We start from the raw sequence: 22469 nt of genomic DNA on the forward strand, positions 1-22469 counted from the left end.
AGTCATCCAGTGTAGGGGCCAGGCCACTTGACCTGTTGCAAGGAGTGCTTCCAGAAAGTCCCAGCAACATGTGATGTCCAATTGAGACCAGATCAGTGTACCAAAACCTAGAAAGGAGAGACCGATACAAATCCCAAATTTGGGGATACACCAGCAAGTGGAGTCCTTTCAGGGTGGGGAAAAAAAACAAAAACACACTAAATTCACTCCAAGAGACTGACAGTGCCAGGAAGTTCTTGGTCGCCTTAAATACAGAATCCCAGAAATAGATGGGAAGGATGAAAAGGACAGTATAGGAGACTATACTGAGAGGAAATTCCCTCAGCACCCTACAAGTCCTGAAAGGGGAAAGTTTTCCTAACAGATAAAGAAGGGTTAAATTCCCCACAAAGCATGGGCTTCTTAAGTAAAAATTTGACCTGCATCCCCTCGTTCAACCAAGAGCCACTGCTACCAACACTAACCACCTGAGAGTCCCGATTTTAGTGAACTGTCTTAGTAAAGACATGTTGCCTCCACATAGTAGTAATGCAACTAGACATAATATAAGACAAGGCCTGAAGTATTCAAAATCCAGAACAGTTGGAGATGATGAAGGTTTCAGGCATCCGGAGGTTGCTGTAGGTGGCAATGGACACAGTCCAGAGACTAGAGATCTACTAGGTGCTTAATGTGCAGGAGGGTTCTTCCTGTAAGGTTGACTTGTGGGAGAGCGAGCGGAGCATGCAGCAGTAAACCGAACAGAAGACATGAGTACTTTATCCCTCAGCCTTGACCTTTACCACAGTAAACTGGTGGGGTGTGATATAAAAAGGAATTTTGACTGAAGTCACCGATGAAGAACCCATTAACGGTGCAGAAAAAAAAAAGTATCTGAAGAAAAAAAATTACCACAAAAGTTTGAAGGCTAGCAAAAAATGGGACTTTTATAACAGCTTACCTGTAAAATCCTTTTCTTGGAGTACATCATGGGACACAGAGCACCACAGTAATCACTATATGGGTATATAGGCACCTTCAGGTGATGGACACTGGTATACCCAATACAGGAAGTTCACTCACTATATAACCCCTCCTCCTACCAGGAGTACCTCAGTTTTTGTACCTAAACCCCAGAAAGAAGAAAGGGACCATCTGTGTCCTGTGATGTACTCCAAGAAAAAGATTTTACAAGTAAGCGGTTATACAAATCTTATTTTCTTTATCGTACATCATGGGACACAGAGCACCATAGTAATCACTATGTGGGACGTCCCATAGCAATGCTATTTGAGGGGAGGGTGACACAACCCATAGGGCACCCCCAGACTTGGGGGCCTATACTGCTGCCTGCAGCACACTGCGCCCAAAGGCGATATCCTCATGCCTTCTTACATCCACCTGATAAAACTTGGTGAATGTATGTACTGAAGACCAAATTGGGGCTTTACAGATCTGAGCCATGGAGGCCTGGTAACGCACTGCCCAAGAAGCACTAACTGCACTGGTAGAGTGCGCTTTGACTTGAAAAGGTGGAATCTTACCTCTTAAATCATAAGCCTGAATTATAACTTGCCGAATCCACTTAGCGACAGTGGATTTCAACGCTACCTGTCCTTTCTTAGAACCTTCTGGCAGTATAAATAAGACATCAGTCTTCTGGATCTGAGCAGTCGTCTTTAAATAGGCTTTGACCGCTCTCACCACATCAAGACAATGTAGTGACTTCTCTTCCCTAGAACATGGTTTTGGAAAACCGTGGGAAATCAGTGAAAACTGATCCCACGGGGTCACCAACGCATCTGTTCCGCATGCGAGTGGATCCCTCATCCTGGACACAAAGTTGACCAACTTCGTGGTGAACCTGGACGCCAGAAGATCTACGTCTGGAGTCCCCCATTTCTGGCAAACAGCCAGAAAAATGTCGGGGTGAAGAGACCATTCCCCCCGGGAGCAACTGCTGGTGGCTCAAGAAGTCCACCTGCCAATTCTCTACTCCCGGAATGAAAACTGCTGATAGGCACGGAACATTCCTTTCTGCCCAAGTTAGGATATGGTTCACCTCCCTCTGTGCTGCGAGACTCCTGGTACCCCCTTGGTGATTGATGTAAGCCACAGCTGTGGCATTGTCGGATTGAATCCTGACAGGACAACCCCGTAACCTGAATGTCCAGGCCTTTAGAGCCAGACCTGCTGCCCGGATCTCTAAGATGTTGATGGGCAAGGTCCTTACTGGCCTTGACAACTGTCCCTGGACAGTTGTCTTTTTTTTTAGCACTGCTCCCCAGCCTGAAAGGCTGGCATCTGTCGTTACCACCTTCCAGATAACTGGTCTGAAGGATTTTACTTTCAGCATATTCTGGGTTAGTAACCACCAATTGAGGCTTTGGGACACCCTTAGGGACAGCCGTATTGGCAAGTCTAAAGCTTGAATCGTTTTGTTCCAAGCAGACAGAATACTGTTTTGCAACAGTCTCGAATGGAACTGGGCATAGGGAACGCTTTGAATGACCTGTGTCTATGATCAGACCGAAGTACTCCAGCCTTTTTAGTGGTTTTAAGGAAGACTTCTCTAGGTTGAGAATCCAACCTAGACTTTCCTGGTAACTGGTTGTAATGCATATGCTTTGCTCCAAATAAGCCACCAACTGGTCTATTAGCAATAGATCGTCTAGGTACACCAAGACTGTTATGCCCTGTGCCCATAACCTGGTTAGAGGTGGGGCCAGAACTTTTGTAAACACCCGGGGTGCTGTAGCTAGCCCGAAGGGCAAGGCTACAAACTGGAAATGCTGCTGTTCTACCTCGAACCGCAGAAACTTTTGATGAGTGGGAAATATAGAAACATGCAGATATGCATCCCTGAAGTCGATAGATGCCAGAAGTTCTCCTCCTTGTAGGATAGAAACCAGTGACCTGATCGACTCCATGTGAAAGGAGCGGATCTTTAGGAACTGATTTCAATTTTTTAGATCTAGAATGGGTCTGACAACTCCATTCGGTTTTGGTACCGTAAAGAGGTTTGAATAAAACCCCAAACCTTGCTCTTCTGTGGGGATTTGTATGATCACCCCCTGAGCCATAAATCTGTCTAGTGCTCGAAAAAGAGATTGCCTTTTCCCTGGATCTTTGGGAACGTTTGACCTCAGAAAACGAGACGATGTAAAGTCCTTGGAAATCCAGTTTGTACCCTAGCGTTACCGTGGAGATGACCCCTCTGTCCTGAATTTCCTCTTGCCAGACTTCTGAGAACTGCAGAAGTCTTCTCCCCACCCTGGCGAGGCTTCATAATGAGGCTTTATAATTCTGTTTTGCAGGTTTCCGGCTCCAGGACTTCTTTTGAGCCTGGGCCTGACCCTGAGGTTTTCCTCTAGAGTCTGACGGCGGAGGCCATCGCCACTGCCTAGAGGCAGATGCCCCTGGCGTAGGTGAAAGAGTCCGTTTAAATGAAGGGCCTTTATTCTTTCTTTTGACTGGCAAAAGAGTACTTTTCCCACTTGAAATTGTTTGGATGTATTTGTCCAAATCATCCCCAAATAGCCGATCCCCATTTAAAGGAAAACCAGTCAGGAGCTTTTTGCATGGTGCTTCGGCTGACCAATTTTTTAACCACAGGATTCTACGCATGTGTACTAGCACAAGCGTAAGGCGGGACGCCTGGTGAATAGAATCTTTAATGGTGTCTACGGCAAAACATAATGCTCTTGGTAGTTTGGCCAAATCCCAGGCTTGCTGTACAGCAACCTATTTAAGGGCCTGTCTAAATTGGTCCTTTAGGGATTGACAGATGCCTATTGCAGCGACTACAGGCTAACGGCACCTGCCAAAGAAAAAGAGGACATAAACAGGAATTCCAACCTTTTATCTGTTGGATCCTTAAGCATTTGTGCATTGTCTACTGGACAAGTTCGACTTTTTTTCACACTGGAAATCGCAGCGTCAACTGTTGGTACATTCCACTTTTTGGTGAATATCTCCTCCATGGGAAAGAGAACTGAGAATCTCTTTGGAGGGAGAAAATGCTTATCCGGGTGATCCCATTCAGCATAAATAAGCTGTTCTATTGCAAGAGGGGTAACAACAACTGCTGATTCCCTAACCCTCTTGGTCCCTTCAGGGGGGAGAAAAGCATGGCAGATGTCTTACCTCAAGAGGAATCCCCCTGTGCAAGCTGCTGCGGCCACACACAGACTGACACTGAGCTGAAGTGAAGACAACAGATTAAAGTATGTGCACATACTCCCTCCAGTGGAGAATTAAGGCATGACAACATTTTTCCCTAAAGAAGAAAACCACAGGTAGACTTTTATAGTTCCTAGGCTTCTTCCCTTACCTTATGCCCGCCGCAGGATTCTGCTGAATAAACAGACAGATCTCCAACCTTCACCCATCACGGCAGGCTGCGCTAGCAAACCTTCAAGGATTGGGTCCCTTTTTATCGGGGTTCCACTCCCTTGGACTTGTAAAAGCACCCCGCCAGGAAAAGCTTTAGTTAATGTAAGCATGACCAAAGCCCTGGGACCTGGGGTCCAGCCCTGCAAAGAGGCATTACAGGCAAAACCTCCTGCTTCGTATACGAGGCCCAGGTACCATCCACCTTGGCCTCAGTGGCACTTTGGATGGATCCGGCCTGTGGAGGCTGTTTAAATCCAGCAAGGATCCCTCCTGAAGCTACTCAGAGCACATCTTCACTCGTGACCAACACCTTAGACACTGGCGAAAAAACTGAAGTACTCCTGGTAGGAGGAGGGGGTTATATAGGGAGTGAACTTCCTGTATTGGGTATACAAGTGTCCATCACCTGAAGGTGCCTATATAACCACATAGTGATTACTAGGGTGCTCTGTGTCCCTTGATGTACGATAAAGAAATTTGCTCTGAGTTTTTTCAGCTTAGCTGTAAAGATGCCCAACCTCCTAGGACACTCACTGAAAACTGAGGCACACTAGTTAGAGGAGGGGTTATATAGGGGCTGGCTTACAATTTTTGTGTTTGCCAGTGTCCCAACTTCCTTTGGCTGAAGCATAACCTGTTTCTGACTTATGTCCCTCAATGGATGATGGAGAAATACCTGCTGAGCTTCCCAGTAAAGTTCACCTAACGCATCTTACTGTGATGGTGTGGCAACAATACTAAACTGTTCATTACATCAGAGCCGAATTGCCACACTCACGTAGCCTGTTCCTGCTTTCACTATAGTGGGATGAGAAAGAATAGTGCATGGGGTGTGGCTTTTAGCAATGCTAATTCACAAGCTTGTGCTCAACAATCAGCTCCTAGCCCTGCCCAGTATTTTTTTTGTTTACTTTATGGAGCTTGTGCTTGCATGCATGGCATCTGAATCTGGTACTTGTTCAGGCTGTCATATTTTAAAGATTTTAGATGTACTTTAGAGTGATTGTAAAGCTTTTTGTTTTTTTTAAAACATGTTACACTTATCTGCCCTGTGCAATGGTTTTGTACAGAGCAGCCCAGAAATTCTTCTTCTGGGGTCCCTTGCCGGTGTTATTGGCTCCTCCTCCCTTCCGAGTGCCCCCATAGCAAGCCACTTGTTATGGAGTTGAAACTTGTGCAGGCCCGATTCCGCGCCAGGCTGTATGTGTCTATTGAAACACAGTTTAACTCAGCCTCGACCCCTCCTCAGAGGGTTTGATTGACATAAGCAGAAGCCAATGGCTCTTGCTGCTGTCTGAGCTTGCAAGCGCTGGATCGATATAAGTATTTGGGTGGGGAGGCTGGGAAGGAGCTGAGCATGGAAGGTTTTACACTTTAATTCATACAATGCATTAAGATAAAAAAAACTTTAGAACCACTATAAGGACCTAGGTCCAAGGGGACACATCTAGAGAGTTATCTGCCAAGCTGAAACCTGCTGTCCTCACATGTGTAATAAAAACTATTTCAGCACTGAACAATATTACTTATTTTGTCCTAAAAATAACTTGAAATATGACATGACCAAAAACAATATAAACGATCACTTCTGAATAATAGAAAAAAAAAATCTTTAAAAAAAAAAAGTAATAAATTGATCACAGAATTAACAGAACTGTGTATGGCCAGCTTAAACCACAAATGACAGAGTCCGCATAAGAGAGAGATCTGAACACTGAAGCCCACCTGTCATATTCTGTACATATTTAGCATGTCCATTTTCCAAGGAAGATAATGACTCCAGAGCAGCTTGGGATCTGTTCACAAGGTAGTCTGTGAAGAAAACAGATTTAGTAGTTAATTTTGAATTCAATATGAGAATACAGAAAGATACTATTAGGATAAAGGTATATTTGTTTTATTTCTATCACTAGAATTATTCTATAGGCTGTGTATTATCTCTAGATTTATGCAAAGCCAATACAATCTCCCACTTGGAACTGGCAGACTGCATCACATTTCATTGCTATGCAAGTATAAAACTAAAGAAATCACCATTTCAGTTCCATCAAAATATGTCGGGAAATGTCTGATACGATAACTAATGTTTTCTAGCAGTTATTGCTGAGTGACTTACAGGCTGCGCAACTAAAATATGTCTCTGCCTACATTCACAAAAGCAAGAATAGTGAATCCATAAATACTGAAGACTATACTCTCCTCAGACTTTTAGATTGCAAATCTATCCATCATGTCTCAGAAACAACAAACCCTCTGCACAGCTGTTGTCCAACTCTTCCTGCTCAAATTTTTAATCTATGTCATCCAACTCTTCCTGCTCAATTTTTAACCACTTCCATACCGACCGGGCCAATTCCGGCATTCCTCTCCTACACGTAAAAACTATAACTTTATTGCTAGAAAATTCCTCAGAACCCCCAAACATTATAATATATATATATATATATATATATATATATATATATATATATATATATATATATTCTTAGCAGAGACCCCAGAGAATAAAATGAGGATCATTGCAATTTATGTCACACTGTATTTGCGCAGCAATTTTTCAAACGCATTTTTTTTTAATAGAAATAATACACTTAAATGAATGAAAAAAAAAAACAAAAAAAAAAAACAAACGTCGGTACTTAAAAATCTCTATAGGCTACCCTTTAAAACATTTTTACAGGTTACCAGATTAGAGTTACAGAGAAGGTCTTGTGCTTTAATTATTGCTCTCGTTCTAACGCTTGCGGGGATAACTCGTGTGTGGTGTGAAAGCCGTTTACATACGCGGTCGCGAAAATCTACGTATGAGTTCACTTTCTCTTTGTGAGCACGAGGGGAAGGGGCCGCTTTAAAAAAAAAAATATTATTTTATTTTTACATTGTCCCTTTATTTTTTGATCACTTTTATTCCTATTACAAGAAATGTAAACATCCCTTGTAATAGGAAGAAGGCATGACAGGTCCTCTTCATGGAGACATATGGGGTCAATGAGACCCCAAGATATCTCCTCTACCCTGGAAAGCATGAGATAAAAAAAAAACAAAAAAAAAAAACATCACTGCTTTCCAGGACAAAAAACTGGCAGTGTTTACATCTGTCAGTGCCGGAAGCGATGTCATTATGTAGATTCCGGCCTCCGAAGGGTCATAGAGCTGGCCGGGTAATCCGGTGCCACCGCACGATCGGCAATCCGGCTTCCCGACCACATGGGAGAGCCCAGAAAGGCACCCTAGTGCAGTGGATGTCCCCTACTGCTAGTGAGTGTGAGGGAATCGCCAGCTGAAAAGAAAGATATCTGAATGATGCCTGTAGCAGACGTCCTACGGGCGGTAAGTGGTTAATCTACATCATGCAACAGGTGGGAAAGAACCCTTGCTGAGTTAGGAAACACAGAGGTGGGGATTATGATGGTTAGAACTTAATGTTCAAGGGACCAAGGAATAAACAGATGCAGGTGACAAATATCCACGTACACTTGCAGCATTGGTTTAGAGTGTTTTGTCTTTAATTTTGTAAAGAAATAGGACCACAGTTCAAACAAAATAAGAAATACGTTTCTTATGAATAAATATATCAGTCACTTCACACTGGTGCACTTAGGCCTCATGCACATGGGCAAAAAAAAAAAATAACACCACAAGTGTACAGCATTTTTTTAATGTACTTTTTATGCCTTAAAACGCAGTTCTGTTAGCATATGTGCCCATGCACATTAGGAGTTTAGATTAGTATTTTAAAAACAGCATTTAGAGGCATAAAATAAACGCATCAAAGCTGCATTTGGAGAAGAGCTTGTGAGCATAATATAGGAGCATCCTAAACATGCATAAACATGTGCGTATGCACGTACATTTATTTCAGTGGTCAGAATAAATTCATATTCTGGCCAGTAGAATGAGCTCAATGCCACATGCCTGTAAATGTACATAAACGCACGCATTATTACACACCAAAACAAGCATATTTTATGCTTTATTTTACTGCCATCTCCAAGCAGAAATATCCAGTATAGCTAGGAGTATTTTAATACGCCCATGTGCATGAGACCTTAAGCGTACACCTACAGTTGTATGCAAAAGTTTAGGATCCCCTGACAATTTCCATTTCATTTATAAATATTTGGGTGTTTGGATCAGCAATTTATTTTAATTGATCTATCGAATAACTGAAGGACACAGTAATATTTCAGTAGTGAAATGAGGTTTATTGGATTAACAGAAAATGCGCAATATGCATCAAAACTAAATTAGACAGGTGCATAAATTTGGGCACCCCAACAGAAAAATCACATCAATATTTAGTAGAGCCTCCTTTAGCAGAAATAACAGCCTCTGGAAGCTTCCTATAGCCTGTAATGTCTGGATTCTGTAGTGTCTGGATTCTGGATGCAGTGCTGGTACAAGGCCATCTGGTGCCCAGGGCGAAGATGGCAAACTGCGCCCCCCCCCCCCAAGGTATAAAGAAAGAGTCGGTGTCCTTTCAAAACCAGAAAACACTTAAAACCATACAACAATACAATACTGTAGCTGCAGCCTCTGCCACCGCCCCTCTGGACCCCTTTACATTACACAGCACCCTGCACCTCTGGACTCCTTTACATTACACAGCACCCTGCACCTCTGGACCCCTTTACATTACACAACTCCCTGCACCTCTGGACCCCTTTACATTACACAACTCCCTGCACCTCTGGACCCCTTTACATTCCACAACTCCTTGCACCTCTGGACCCCTTTACATTCCACAGCACCCTGCAATTCTGGACCCCTTTACATTACACAGCACCCTGCACCCCTTTACATTACACAGCACCCTGCACCTCTGGACCCCTTTACATTACACAGCACCCTGCACCTCTGGACCCCTTTACATTACACAGCACCCTGCACCTCTGGACCCCTTTACATTACACAGCACCCTGGACCCATTTACATTACATAGCACCCTGCACCTCTGGACCCCTTTACATTACACAGCACCCTGCACCTCTGGACCCCTTTACATTACACAGCACCCTGCACCTCTGGACCCCTTTACATTACACAGCACCCTGCACCTCTGGACCCCTTTACATTACACAGCACCCTGCACCTCTGGACCCCTTTACATTACACAGCACCCTGCACCTCTGGACTCCTTTACATTACACAGCACCCTGAAGCCTTTGGGTTCACACTGGTGTCCTGGAGTTTGTCGCAGTGCTGGCGTATACGCATTTTTTTGCATTTTATCCCCATTTTTAGCTGCAGTCCCACAGAATTCTATTAGCTTGTGTAATTTTACTGTGTTTTCTGAAAGCACACCAAAGATTCAGTATAGAGGACATTTGGTGCGCTTTCAGAAAATGTTGCAAAAATGTGTAACCTAATAGAAGTCTGTGGGACTGTAGTGAAAATTGAGGTAAATGCAGGAAAACTGTGTATACACCAGCACTGCAACTGAACCACAGGGCATTAGTGTGAACCCACTTGAGTCCTGGTTAAGGATGAGCTCCGGCCTGTTCGCATGCTGCACGCGCAGAGCCCGCCAAGAAGTCAGCACTGCACAGCGCTAATCACAGGCGGTGAGACATTTCCCGATGTGCGGCTGCAGAGATCAGGAAATGTCCCACTGCCTGTGATTAGCGCAGCGCATTGCCGACTTCCTGGCGGGCTCAGCTTGTGCAGCATGCGAACACGCCGGAGATCATCCTTAGTCCTGGTTCACATATATGTGATGCAGAAATCGGAGCGATTCCAGTGCGGATTCCTGCATTGCATGTTGCTTGTCGGCCGTTCATGTTGCCCTTTGCAAACTGCTACAGGTGTCAATGTAAAATTATTGAATCCCCAGATCAGTTTGCAGATTGCAGTGAGAACTGTAAAATGGTGCAGGAATCGGATTGGATAGGTGTAAACACCCATCCAATCCGATTCCAGTGCAGACCAAAAAAAGGGTCCTGCACAGTTTCGGTGCAAATGCGATTTCAGCCATACAGTTTGTATGGCTGAATTCACATTGCACAGACATTGCATGTGATTTGTACAGCAATGCGGTGCAAATCACATGCAATGTCTCTGATCACACTAGTGAAAACCCTGGCTAAAGGAACATGATGGGGCCAACTATTAGCATAGAGTTAATGAAAGACTCTGCTACTGGACAACAGAGGAAAGAGGGGGAGTGAAAGATTGGGAGAGAGCGAGCAGATTCTGGACAAAGTGACAGTGACAGTGCTGATAACTCACTTCCCAGGTTGCTTACACTAGTTCCGACGGAGGCTACTTGTTTAAATGTTCCCGCCCCCACATTCCTTTCAGAGGCAGCACACGGACTGCACGGAGCATGGACGGGACACAGAAACAGAGGGGAGGGAGGGAGGGGGCAGAGCCGATGCAGCCTCTTCCATCTCTGTGGAGGGGGGGGAGTTGTACTCACTGGGCTATTACAGTTTAACAGAGAGTGAGACGCACATCATTGTGACAATGGGTCAGTCCACCTGAGCTCTCCAAGCGCTGTCAGCATGTCACACTGTTTCATACAGGGGAGGATGAAGGAGCCGCCTGACACCCCCCCCTAGTTAGTATGCCACTGCTGCGCCCCCCTTCATGCAATAAATTGATCCGCCCAGGGCATCCGCCCCTTCCGCCCACCCCTTGTACCGGCCCTGTCTGGATGAATGTATTTTGGACCATTCCTCCTTACAAAACATCTCCAGTTCAGTTAGGTTTGATGGTTGCCGAGCACCAGCCAACAGATGTTCAATGATATTCAGGTCTGGGGACTGGGATGGCCATTTCAGAACATTGCACTTGTTCCTCGCCATAAATGCCCGAGTAGATTTTGAGCAGTGTTTTGGGTCGTTGTGTTTTTGAATAATCCAGCCCTGGCGTAACTTCAACTTTTTGACTGATTCCTCAACATTATTCTCAAGAATCTGCTGATATTGAGTGGAATCCATGCGACCCTCAACTTTAACCAGATTCCCAGTATCAGCACTGGCCACACAGCCCCACAGCATGATTGAATCTCCACCAAATTTTACTGTGGGTAGCAAGTGTTTTTCTTGGAATGCTGTGTTCTTTTGCCGCCATGCATAAAGCCCCTTGTTATGTCCAATTAACTCAATCTTTGTTTCATCAGTCCACAGCACCTTATTCCAAAATGAAGCTGGCTTGTCCAAATGTGCGTTTGCATACCTCAAGCGACTCAGTTTGTGGCGTGTGTGCAGAAAAGGCTTTTTTCGCATCACTCTCCCATACAGCTTCTCCCTGTGCAAAGTGCGCTGAATTGTTGAAGGATGCACAGTGACACCATCTGCAGCAAGTTGATATTGTAGGTCTTTGGAGGTGGTCCGTGGGCTGTTTTTGACCGTTCTCACCATCCTTCGCCTTTGCCTCTCCAATATTTTATGTGGCCTGCCACTTCTGGCCTTAACAAGAACTGTGCCTGTGGTCTTCCATTTCCTCACTATGTTCCTCACAGAGGACACTAACAGCTTATATCTTTGCAATAACTTTCTGCAGCCTTCCCCTAAACCATAATGTAGAACAATCTTTGTTTTCAGGTCATTTGAGAGTTGTTTTGAGGCCCCCCATGTTGCCACGCTTCAGAGAAGAGTCAAAGAGAACAACAACTTGCAATTGGCCACCTTAAATACCTTTTCTCATGATTGGATGCACCTGTCTATGAAGTTCAAGGCTTAATGAGCTCACCAAACCAATTGTGTGTTCCAATTAATCAGTGCCAAGGTATTCAAATCGACAAAATGACAAGGGTGCCCAAATTTATGCACCTGTCTAATTTAGTTTTGACTCATATTGCGTATTTTCTGTTAATCCAATAAACCTCATTTCACTACTGAAATATTACTGTGTCCTTCAGTTATTTGATCGATCAAAATGAAATTGCTGATCCAAACACCCAAATATTTATTAATGGCAATCATGGAAATTGTCAGGGGTTCCTAAACTTTTGCATACAACTGTATGTGAGAGCCATGTTTTGCCAGCACGAGATGTACAGCTGTTTTGTACATCCATGTGCAGACAATCCCATTCATGACAATTGAGATGCAGCAGCTACATGGATACAGCAGCTGCTGCGAATCTGTCATCAATGTGGGTGCTTGTCCCCAAATGCAGACAGTGTGCGTTGGGGGACCCACACAGATGTCAAATTGGGAGCAGCCGCTAAGTTCATGCAGACGCTACATCCTCATTGACATGAAAGGGACCAGCCTGCACACGGATGTACGGAACACTTGTGCGGGAATCCCGTGCAGACAAAACACGGCCCTCACAAAACATACAGTTTAACAATGCAATAAATGCCTCTACAGTACCTGGTGAACTGGTGCAGCGGATATGAAGAGGGTCATCAAGCTTAGCCACAGCATCTTGAATGATATTCTCAGCCTCTTTTACTGTTCCCTGAATTATTTTGAACTGGTCCTCCAACATTTTCTGGTACAGTTTCTGCTCATCAACAGTCTAGAAAACACACACCAGTGTAAAAATAAAGTTTAACCATCTCTGTGCTCCTCCACAATGAGTACAAATGATGTGCAGTCTTCTAGTTAACAGACAATCCATATAAATAAAGATCTTGCGAGATACCATAAAGCAACCCAAGGTTACAACTACCATTAGGTGCAGTGAAAAAAATCATATAAATTTGGATAGAGTGCCAATTCACAGCCGCTTAGCATTGATCACAATGCCATAATCTGTGAAAAAAGTATAAAAATAAAGAAAATGCAGCACTATGTGATAATAACCTTACAAATGTAAGGATGGTGCCATTAACGCCTTAATAATGTATCCCCCCTAAACTAGGGAAAACCTTGTATAGACCATTCTCTTGTTTATTTCTGTCTTAATCATTGTTATAGTACATACATAGCTGGATCGTATTGCTCCATTAACCCCCTACCAATACTTCATATGGATAGCTAGTTAACAACATACAGCCAACAAAAAAGTCGACTCAGCATACATTACTAATCAATGGACATAGTGAAAAATATATGTATATTTAAAAATAAAATTAAAGACCATATATATTTTTAATAAAAAAAAAAATATTTTTAATAAAAAATTATATTAACCCTTTTCCTATTTTTTATAAAAATATATAAAATGTCTCTATAAAAAAGCCCCATAACACCTGCCCAACAGGGAATATTCTTTCTCAAAATAATAGAATAACTCTAAGATGATAACAGAACATAAAATAAAAAATACATAAAAATCCTCCAGAGGAAGATAATATTTTATTAAATCAAAGAACAATGGGGGTCCATTTGGTCTAGGTCTTTGGGGTTTAGGTGGGTAAAATGGATAATCACCCTATGGCAGACCCCTGTGAGGGGGGGTCCCCCATAGGAATGATAATTACCATGCCGGGGGGGGGGTCCTAAAAGGGGGGACAGTACCGACATGGTTATACGGACAGAACTCCCCAACTGGGTGGACCCCCTCCTTTTAGGGGCCTCCTGCATGGTGATTACCATTCCTATGGGGGACCCCCCTCACAGGGGTCCCCCTCAGGGTGATTATCTGTATTACTCACCTAAACCCCAAAGACCTACACCAAATGGACCCTCCACAGGATGTTTATGAAGTTGCGACCCATAATAGATATCAACCACTCTAAGAAGGGGACCAGGATACTGAGTATGGTGACTCTTTTTTAGAGAAGGGTTGGGTGGATTCTACCCATGGAGGAAGAAAGGTAGAACGAGAGGAGGGAGAGCAGGTAGAAGGGTACAACAGAAAAAGAAGGCGGAAGAATTAGGTTCAGGGATATATAATCTTAGTGGGACAAGTTTAACTATGGAAGAATTGATCACTCTTGATAAGGGGATTAAGTAACTAGGGAAGAATTGATCACTCTTGCTAAGGGGATTAAGTATGTCCCCCAAAAAGGTCTGAATAAGTTTGATCCAGAAATTTATTAGGAAACTTAATGTTAAAAAGTATTATGCCCAAAATCCCATTGAGAGAGCATCATTGGAGGGTAGCCACACAGGGCTCAGGAACAAGTCTGTTTTTACTCCTAAGATTTTGAACAAATATGTCGACATGTTCAAAAATTATATGAACATATATTATTGCCATTATTGAGGGGGTGACATTATTGGTTCCTCCCTCTTTTACGTAGTCAGCCTTTACCCTTCCTCCATATATAGTTCAGTTGGGATTAGGGTACAGTCTATGACACTGCGCACTTGTTCTTTGATCGATTTAATTAATTATCTTCCTCGGGGGGGGGGGGGGGGGTTATTTATTTATTTTTTACTTTATATTCTATTATCATCTTAGAGTTGTCCTATTTTGAGAAAGAATATTCCTTGTTGGGCAGGTTTTATGGGTCTTTTTTATAGACACATTTTATGTATTTTTATAAAAATAAAAAAAAATGGGAAACAGGGGTTAATATTTTTTATTAAAAATACATATATTTTTTAATATACATATATTTTTAGCTATGTCCATTGATGAGTAATGTATGCTGGGTCGACTTTTTTGTTAGCTGTATGTTGTTAACTAGCTATCCATATGAAGTATTGGTAGGGAGTTATTGGAGCGATACGATCCAGCTATGTATGTACTATAACAAATATTAAGACAGAAATAAACTAGAGAATGGTACAGACAAGGTTTTCCCTTGTTTAGGGGGGATACATTATTGAGGGGTTAATGGTGCGTTATGATCTGACTTTTAATATCTATTGTTACTAGTGGGATTAATAGTGGACCATTATTGTACTAATTAGTTAGGGAATGGGGGAATGGTTATTCCTCTCTAGGGGGCTTCTTTCTTGTGTGTTCTCCCCATCCTGTATTTAGGGAGGTTTTTCATAGCGTTTGTAATTAGCAACAGTATTGGCGTTCAGCGGCTTCATTAATATGGCCGCAGTTGTGGTTTATCATTCGGGTAGACCTACAACAAAATGACGCACATCGCGGCTTCACTTTAATGGCCGCCAACATAGTATATATTCCAGCAGTCTCCACCATCCAATCAGATCCCCCTGAGGAAGAAAAGTGAGTAGCCCTGTGTCATCATGCATAGGTCAGGGGCCAGGACGGTGAATGAGACAGTTACGTGCTCACTTGAGTAAGCTGCTGACACACACAAGTTTGGAAAGGATTTTTATACTGACTGTTTTTTTATAGTTTTTGTATAGTGCGCTGGAAGCACCAAGGAAATGCGAGTACCCTGATGTTTTTTATTTAAAATAAATTTATAATCAAACTATAATGCACTATCCAGCCTCTTTCTTACTTTAAATTGAAGATAACATCTCTGGATTTTCCCGTGGGATCCTGCTAAACTGTTTTACTTAGAGCCCAGAAGTGGTTCAACTGCTTATGTGGACCAAACTTAAAGTGGAGTTCCACACAAAAATGGAACTTCAGCTTTTCGGAACCCTCCCCCTCCCCCTGTCACATTTGGCACCTTTCAGGGGGGTACAGATACCTGTATAATACAGGTATTTGCACCCACTTCTGGGCATAGACTCCCGCAGGGGGTTTACGCTACTTCCCGTCCCCCCGCTGTCTGCTGGGAGACACACAGGTCCCAGAGACAGCAGGAACCATTCGGATTGCGCAGCACAACTCACGCATGCACAGTAGGGAACCAGGAAGTGAAGCCACAAGGCTTCACTTCCTGATTCCCTTACCGAAGATGGCAACGGCAGCACCCGAGGGACGGTTCGGCCTCGGGTGCCGACATCGCGGGCAACCTGGACAGGTAAGCGTCCTTATTTTAAAAGTCAGCAGCTGCAGTATTTGTAGCTGCTGACTTTTTAAAAAAAAAATTTCGGCGGACCTCCGCTTTATTCTGTGGTCACACTATTTGACGTGAGCACAGTCACACAGGGTGGGAGCACGTGTATGAATTCACCCTTGTTTTACCTGGATTATCATCACAAGAGTCACTTTATGGGACATTATTATATTGATATACTTTTCATTTTACTTTTTTCTATGTGGACTTGATGAAACTTGAGAGAAAAAAGTTTTCTTGGACACTTGATACTAATGAAATTTTTTTCCCTGTGCACTTGCTTGACACATAAGTTTTGATTTATTTACATTGGTATATTTTTTATTTTTTCTGGCATCTTTGATGTTATTTTTCATGGCACCATCCTAAGGTTATTATCACATACCCATGGATTTTCTTTATTTTTAACAGACATTCCATATCTGTGAACTCCTACAGGTCCTAAAAGGTATCTTTATATCACAGTACTTACAAGAACTAAAAACACAAATTTGTAATAGTACTTGAATTTTTTTCCCTATGCATAAAATAGACTTTTGTTAGATTTTCAAATAGCTTCCAGCTCTTGTCCAAGACTATACTTATGTCCCTGGAGCAGAAAATCTATGTAAAAGTACACAGATAGCCACGTTTGCCGAGTCTGGAGTGCAGCCCATATCTGCTTTTATGTATACCGAAATAAGTGTTAAGAAATGTCACAGCCATTCACTGGGAAGATTAGTGTGCTGCTGTTTCTCCTCCCTGAGCTTGAGCCACAATATATATATATATATATATATATATATATATATATATACATACATATACATACACATACACACACACACACACAAATACACGTGCACATAGAAGCATTTTTTTAAAGCAAAAAATCACATTCAGGACGGTAGTTTAGTGGCATTTGAAACACCAAATGCTTGTAAACAGCATGTAATTCATGTTTATAAGCACGAGAGAGAGAGATTTTTTTCCTGCATTGTGGGCAGGGTCTACTGATCTGTAAAATATGCTCACGAGCGCCGCTAAACACACATAAACGCAGCATGTAAAAGTGGCAAAATGGTTACTAGCTGTCAAGTTCCAGCGTTCAGAAGAGGTTTTCAAACATCCTGTGTACATGAAGACTTAAAGATAATCAGATTCACTGATGAAGGTTACATGTTGCTGTTAAAATAAAGGCAAGATAAGTTCCATTTAAAGGTGGTATAAAACGCCTACTTGAATATCTGCATCATACCTATAACGATTTTTATAGTACAAGATGTCAGACAACTTAACTGCCCTTGTAAAAGTTTATACTATAAGCACAGTAAGGGAACGAGGCATTGATGAGATGCTAATTATAGGATTGTGAAGTTACAGTACCTTTTTGTCAAGTTTTTCATGCAAGTCTCGTATTTCGCTTGCTCTTTTCTCCTGCTCTTCGCTAAATAGGGACTCTGTCTCCTGAGCCACATTCTTGACTGATAGCAGTTCAGACTCTTTAGAGGTCAGAAGACTTTGCAATGAATCCTTCTCAGCTTCAAGAGTTGCCAATTTTGACATCAAGTGAGATTCAGACTAAAAATTCGAAGACAACCAAAGTACAGTTATTTTTTTTTCCAAATAACTTTTTATTGAAAGTTTTATTGTTTTACAAACAAAAGGAAATAAAAATAAAACACCAATCCAAATAGAATAATATGAACTTCATCACAGTGTACAATAGTTGTCATACATTTCCACAAGAACGGCTAAATGAGAATCAGCATCTGTACAAAGGCACATAGTTAACAAACAAGCATTAAGTGCAGAAATAGAGTATCATTACTCTTGATAAACATTACTCTTGATAAACATTAACGTGTTGAGGTATATGCCTAGTATAAATTACAAAGGCTGTTAAACTTAGGATCCATACTCTTGCCAAGCCCCATACCTGAGAACAAACTTTTTTTTTTTTTTTTTTTTTTGGGAATATCTGCAGGGACACAAGGGCCAAAGGAATCTGTAACCAAGGGTCCCATAATTAGTTGAACTTAGGAGTGCTGGCAGTCAGGATGGTCGTTTTTCTATTATGGAATAATAAAGGTGATTTTATGGGAGTGCGGCCATTCAGACTTTTCACTATATGCTTCCTGATGCATGCAGGGCCAGCACCCTTTCCATGTCCAGAGGTAGTGGAGTAGAGGTATTTCGTTACCTGGAGCTGTGTATATCTTCTTCCCATCCAGACTAGTTATGTGTTTAACCACTTAATGACCGAGCCTCCTTTTGAGATTTGTTGTTTACAAGTTGAAAACCGTTTTTTTGTGCTAGAAAGTTACTTAGAACCCCAAAACATTATACATTTTTTTTACTAACACCCTAGAGAATAAAACGGCGGTCGTTGCAAGACTTTGTTACACCGTATTTGAGCAGCGATCTTACAAGCGCACTTTTTTTTGAAAAAATACACTTTTTTGAATTAAAAAATAAGACAACAGTAAAGTTAGCCCAATTTTTTCATATTGTGAAAGATAATTTTACACTGAGTAAATTGATACACATGTCATGCTTCAAAACTGGGCCCGCTCATGGAATGGCGACAAACTTTTACCCTTAAAACTCTCCATAGGCGAGATTTAAACAATTCTACAGGTTGCATGTTTTGAGTTACAGAGGAAGTCTAGGGCTAGAATGATTGCTCTCGCTCTACCAATCACGGCGATACCTCACATGTATGGTTTGAACACTGTTTTCATATGCGGTAGCTGCTCACGTATGTGTTCACTTCTGCACGCGAGCTCGGCGGGACAGGGCGCGTTTAAAAATGTTTTTTTTCTTATTTTTACTTTTTTTTTTTTTTTAAAAGAACAGTGTAAAAATAAAAAAAACATGTTGTCACTTTTATTCCTATTACAAGGAATGTAAACATGTCATTGTCATTTAAAAAAAAAAAAATGGCCCTTTAAGAGCTATGGACGGAAGTGACGTTTTGACGTTGCTTCCGCCCTGCAATGGTATGGAGACGGTTGGGGGCCATCTTCCCCTCACTCGTCTCCATACCCAGCAAAAAAGAGGGGAAACGATCGCCTCTGCCGACGGCTCCGGTAAGCGGCGGAGGGCACCAGATAAAAGTGATCTCGCAGAGAATACACCACAGAGACCACCATTATCAGAAACCGGACCGCTGGCCAAAGATGAGGATACCGGGGTTATGGCAGCTAGCTGCTGCCATAACAACGATTCTCCTCTTCAAAGTTAGGACGTATATCGGCACGTGGCGGTCCGGAAGTGGTTACGCGGGATACAACCCTGACTCCAAAAAAGCAATCAATTTCAAAATGACCTTATTTTTTATCTTAAAATGGTACACTTTAACAGTTTAAACATTTGATATGTATTCTATTTTCCATTGTGAACAAATTTATGAGATTTCCAAATAATTAAATTCTGTTTTTATGTAGATTTTACAAAACGTCCCAACTTTTTGGGAATTGGGGTTGTAAGATCAAACCAGGAGTACAGCTTTAAAATGGTAGTAAAGTCTTTTTTGGCACTTGTACCTACAGGTAAGCCTATAATAAGGCTCACCTGTAGGTACAGTGAATATCTCTTAAACCTGCAAGGTTTTGGAGATATTCACACTGCATGTGCTCTGAAGGGACATACCCGTGCCGCCCATTCAGAGTTCCCTACCGCAGTCCGTGATGCACAGGAGTGACGTTATCACAGCGCGGCCAATCAGGCGGTGAACCCAGAATGAAGACCGGATGAAGATGAAAGCCCTGTCAGCCCAGGGCTTTGTTCTAAGGTAAGTGTTTCATAATTATGCATTTGTCTTGCAGGGTAAATAAAATTTAAAAAAAAGGTGAGGTTTATTACAGGTTTAATTTAAAAAGGTACAGTATCATTCAGAAAACAAAATTGTGTTCACACTACAAACTAAAAGGATGTCTAGCAAAAAAGGTTTGAGGAAATTTTGTTAATTTGCTTCACAAAAGGTGTAAAACTAAATTTTTGGATATATATATATATAAAACCAATTGGTGGAGACATAGTTTTGGGCATGGCATATATATTGGATATTTAAATAAATATCCATTGACAATCCAAGTTTCAATCTGATACATGCCAAACAAAACACAACAAAAATGTAGGTATAGCTGGAGCAAGCAGAATATATTTTGAAATAACAGCCAAAGCATAGTCAAGTGCCTCTTGCAAAGAGATAATAAAAAAAACAAAGGTTTATACAGAGGCATTTGAAAATTTTGACTTAAATTCTGCTAGGAATACTCTGGATTATATGCTGCTACCCTCAGGTGATTGGACACTGGCAAACAGAACTGTTAGGACCCCCAGGTCTGAAACCAGTATCAGCAGAAGCTCAACATGCAGGCTAAGATAGCGGATGGAGATAGATGGAGTGGTGAAACGCATGGTCACGGCAACCAAATCAGCTTGCTTTACATGTCCATTCTCCTGTGGCTTCCTATCGGTCCTTACAATGTCACTTCGGATGCGTAACACTGGCTTGAGTGATCCCGGCCCTGGGGCCTCCTATTGGCACTCCATCCACTCCCTCAGCCTGCATGTGGGGTCTTTGCTTCCATCAGAGCCACAGTGCAATGGTAACAGGATGACAGTTTGATATTTTTGATGCAACTATCATTATTGATCCAGTAACTATGGTTTTAATAAAAGTACTGTTATTGACATTCAGTTGGGGGGCCTTGAGCATATATTTCCAGCACTATGACTATATTTACGGTACAAAGTGGTCATGGGCACTGGGGTTTTTGGTTCCCTTCAAGTTTCTGCCTACTGCATGCTTGAAAACCAGAACATCCTCAACCAAAATGGTCAGAGGAACAAGAGGAACTGCTCTCTTTTTTTTTTTTCCCAAAGGCGTATTGCTGAGAAAATAACTTCGGAGGTACAAAAACGCAGGACGCAGCCAGTCAACCATATAAAGCTTCCTTAACTACAGACTGTATTAAAAAGGTCTTAGACGGCTTAAGAGCCTTTTTTGAAACCATACTTGTAACTAAGTTGGACAAATTCTGGAAGCTCCAGGTTTAAAAACGGGAATTCACCTTGTCCACCAAGACAGATATGGTGCCCCTGAATTTAGGAGAAAAATGTCTGAATAGGCCTCCTCTCATGCAGAATCCTTTGAATCAGAAGAAAGAAGACCTTCATCGTCATAAAATCTCCTTCTCCTCCCTAGCTTTTAATAAGGCTGGGGCCAAATCAGAGTCTGGGATAGAACAAGGAGGAGACACCAAAGTGTGCCATTTACAGCCTCTAAGGTTAGAGGTTTCCCAGAGGGCGATAATCTTTTCCTCCCTGCCCAAAAAGAACGAATGAGAGACACTGTCATAGGGGAGTGACAGAGAATGGCAGCACAGGCTCTCCGACTCACACCTTTTTTTCCCTTTCTCTTTACTTCTCTTTTTTTTCTTGTAAAGGACAAAAAACACACCAGCTCCAACAACAGAGTGAAAAACACAGCCAGATCCCAAAGCCCATATAGAGAAGGAAATGGATGGCCAAGGGACACAATTGGGGAGGTTTACCATCCAGCAGATCATCATGGCCAAATATTTAGCAGGGAATGTGGTTCCCCGTTTCACTCACCCTGAACCTGTATAGCACTCTGTGGCTAGCTCTTCATGCTGCACAATGTGCCAAGGGGGAGCTCCTAACAGGAACCAGTGCCTTAAAGGACTTTACAGGCTGGCCCAGTGCCTTCCTTAACCTACGCAGGGTGCGGAGCAGAAATTCAGGAAGATAACAAAAAGAATGAATAATCCCCATCAATTGGAAGACGACATACACTGCTAGCAAAAAAAAAAAAAAAGAGGATTGCTGCTGAGTGGAAAAGAATTATATGGGGTCCTAACAGTTCTGTTTGTCAGTGTTCAATCACCTGAAGGTAGCCGCATATAAATCTATGACTAAGCCTAATGTCCTGTACAATTAGGAAAGTTTATTTTTAATGCAGGTGTTACTTATTCAGAAGTATGTGTGTTTTTCTGTTGTATTTTTACATTGACAGAACAATCCCCCATCACTGCATGTCGGTTTGCTCCACAAAGGCACATGCCTCAGCAGTTATTGACTGTCCCAGCAAGTAGGTTTCCACTGACATTTTGGAAATTTGGAAGTAGAGACTAAAATGATTTACCAAGAGCGTTGCTACGTTTTCTACACCCCTATAACTTAAGTACTGTACATACACAGGAGGGGATATACCACATAACGACTAGCTGCACACCATTATTATTATACAACATTTACATAGCACCAACAGTTTGCGCAGTGCTTTACTACATGAACATGCCTGCAT

General features: G+C 42.2%; 1 protein-coding gene across 2 annotated transcripts in view; it reads right to left on the bottom strand.

Moving 5' to 3' along the window:
- The window catches only part of HIP1R (huntingtin interacting protein 1 related), a 244671-nt gene that overhangs the window by 45898 nt on the left and 176304 nt on the right, over window positions 1-22469 (bottom strand). For both annotated transcript variants that reach the window (XM_073627456.1, XM_073627465.1), the window contains 3 exons: window positions 17519-17713; window positions 12699-12846; window positions 6100-6186 (listed from right to left, as the gene is read on the bottom strand). In XM_073627456.1, the coding sequence (XP_073483557.1) occupies window positions 6100-6186; window positions 12699-12846; window positions 17519-17713 (430 nt within the window). The remainder of the gene's footprint in view (window positions 1-6099; window positions 6187-12698; window positions 12847-17518; window positions 17714-22469) is intronic.

The sequence above is a fragment of the Aquarana catesbeiana genome, linkage group LG01, assembly GCF_042186555.1.
Source record: "Aquarana catesbeiana isolate 2022-GZ linkage group LG01, ASM4218655v1, whole genome shotgun sequence".
Classification (NCBI taxonomy): Eukaryota; Metazoa; Chordata; class Amphibia; order Anura; family Ranidae; genus Aquarana; species Aquarana catesbeiana.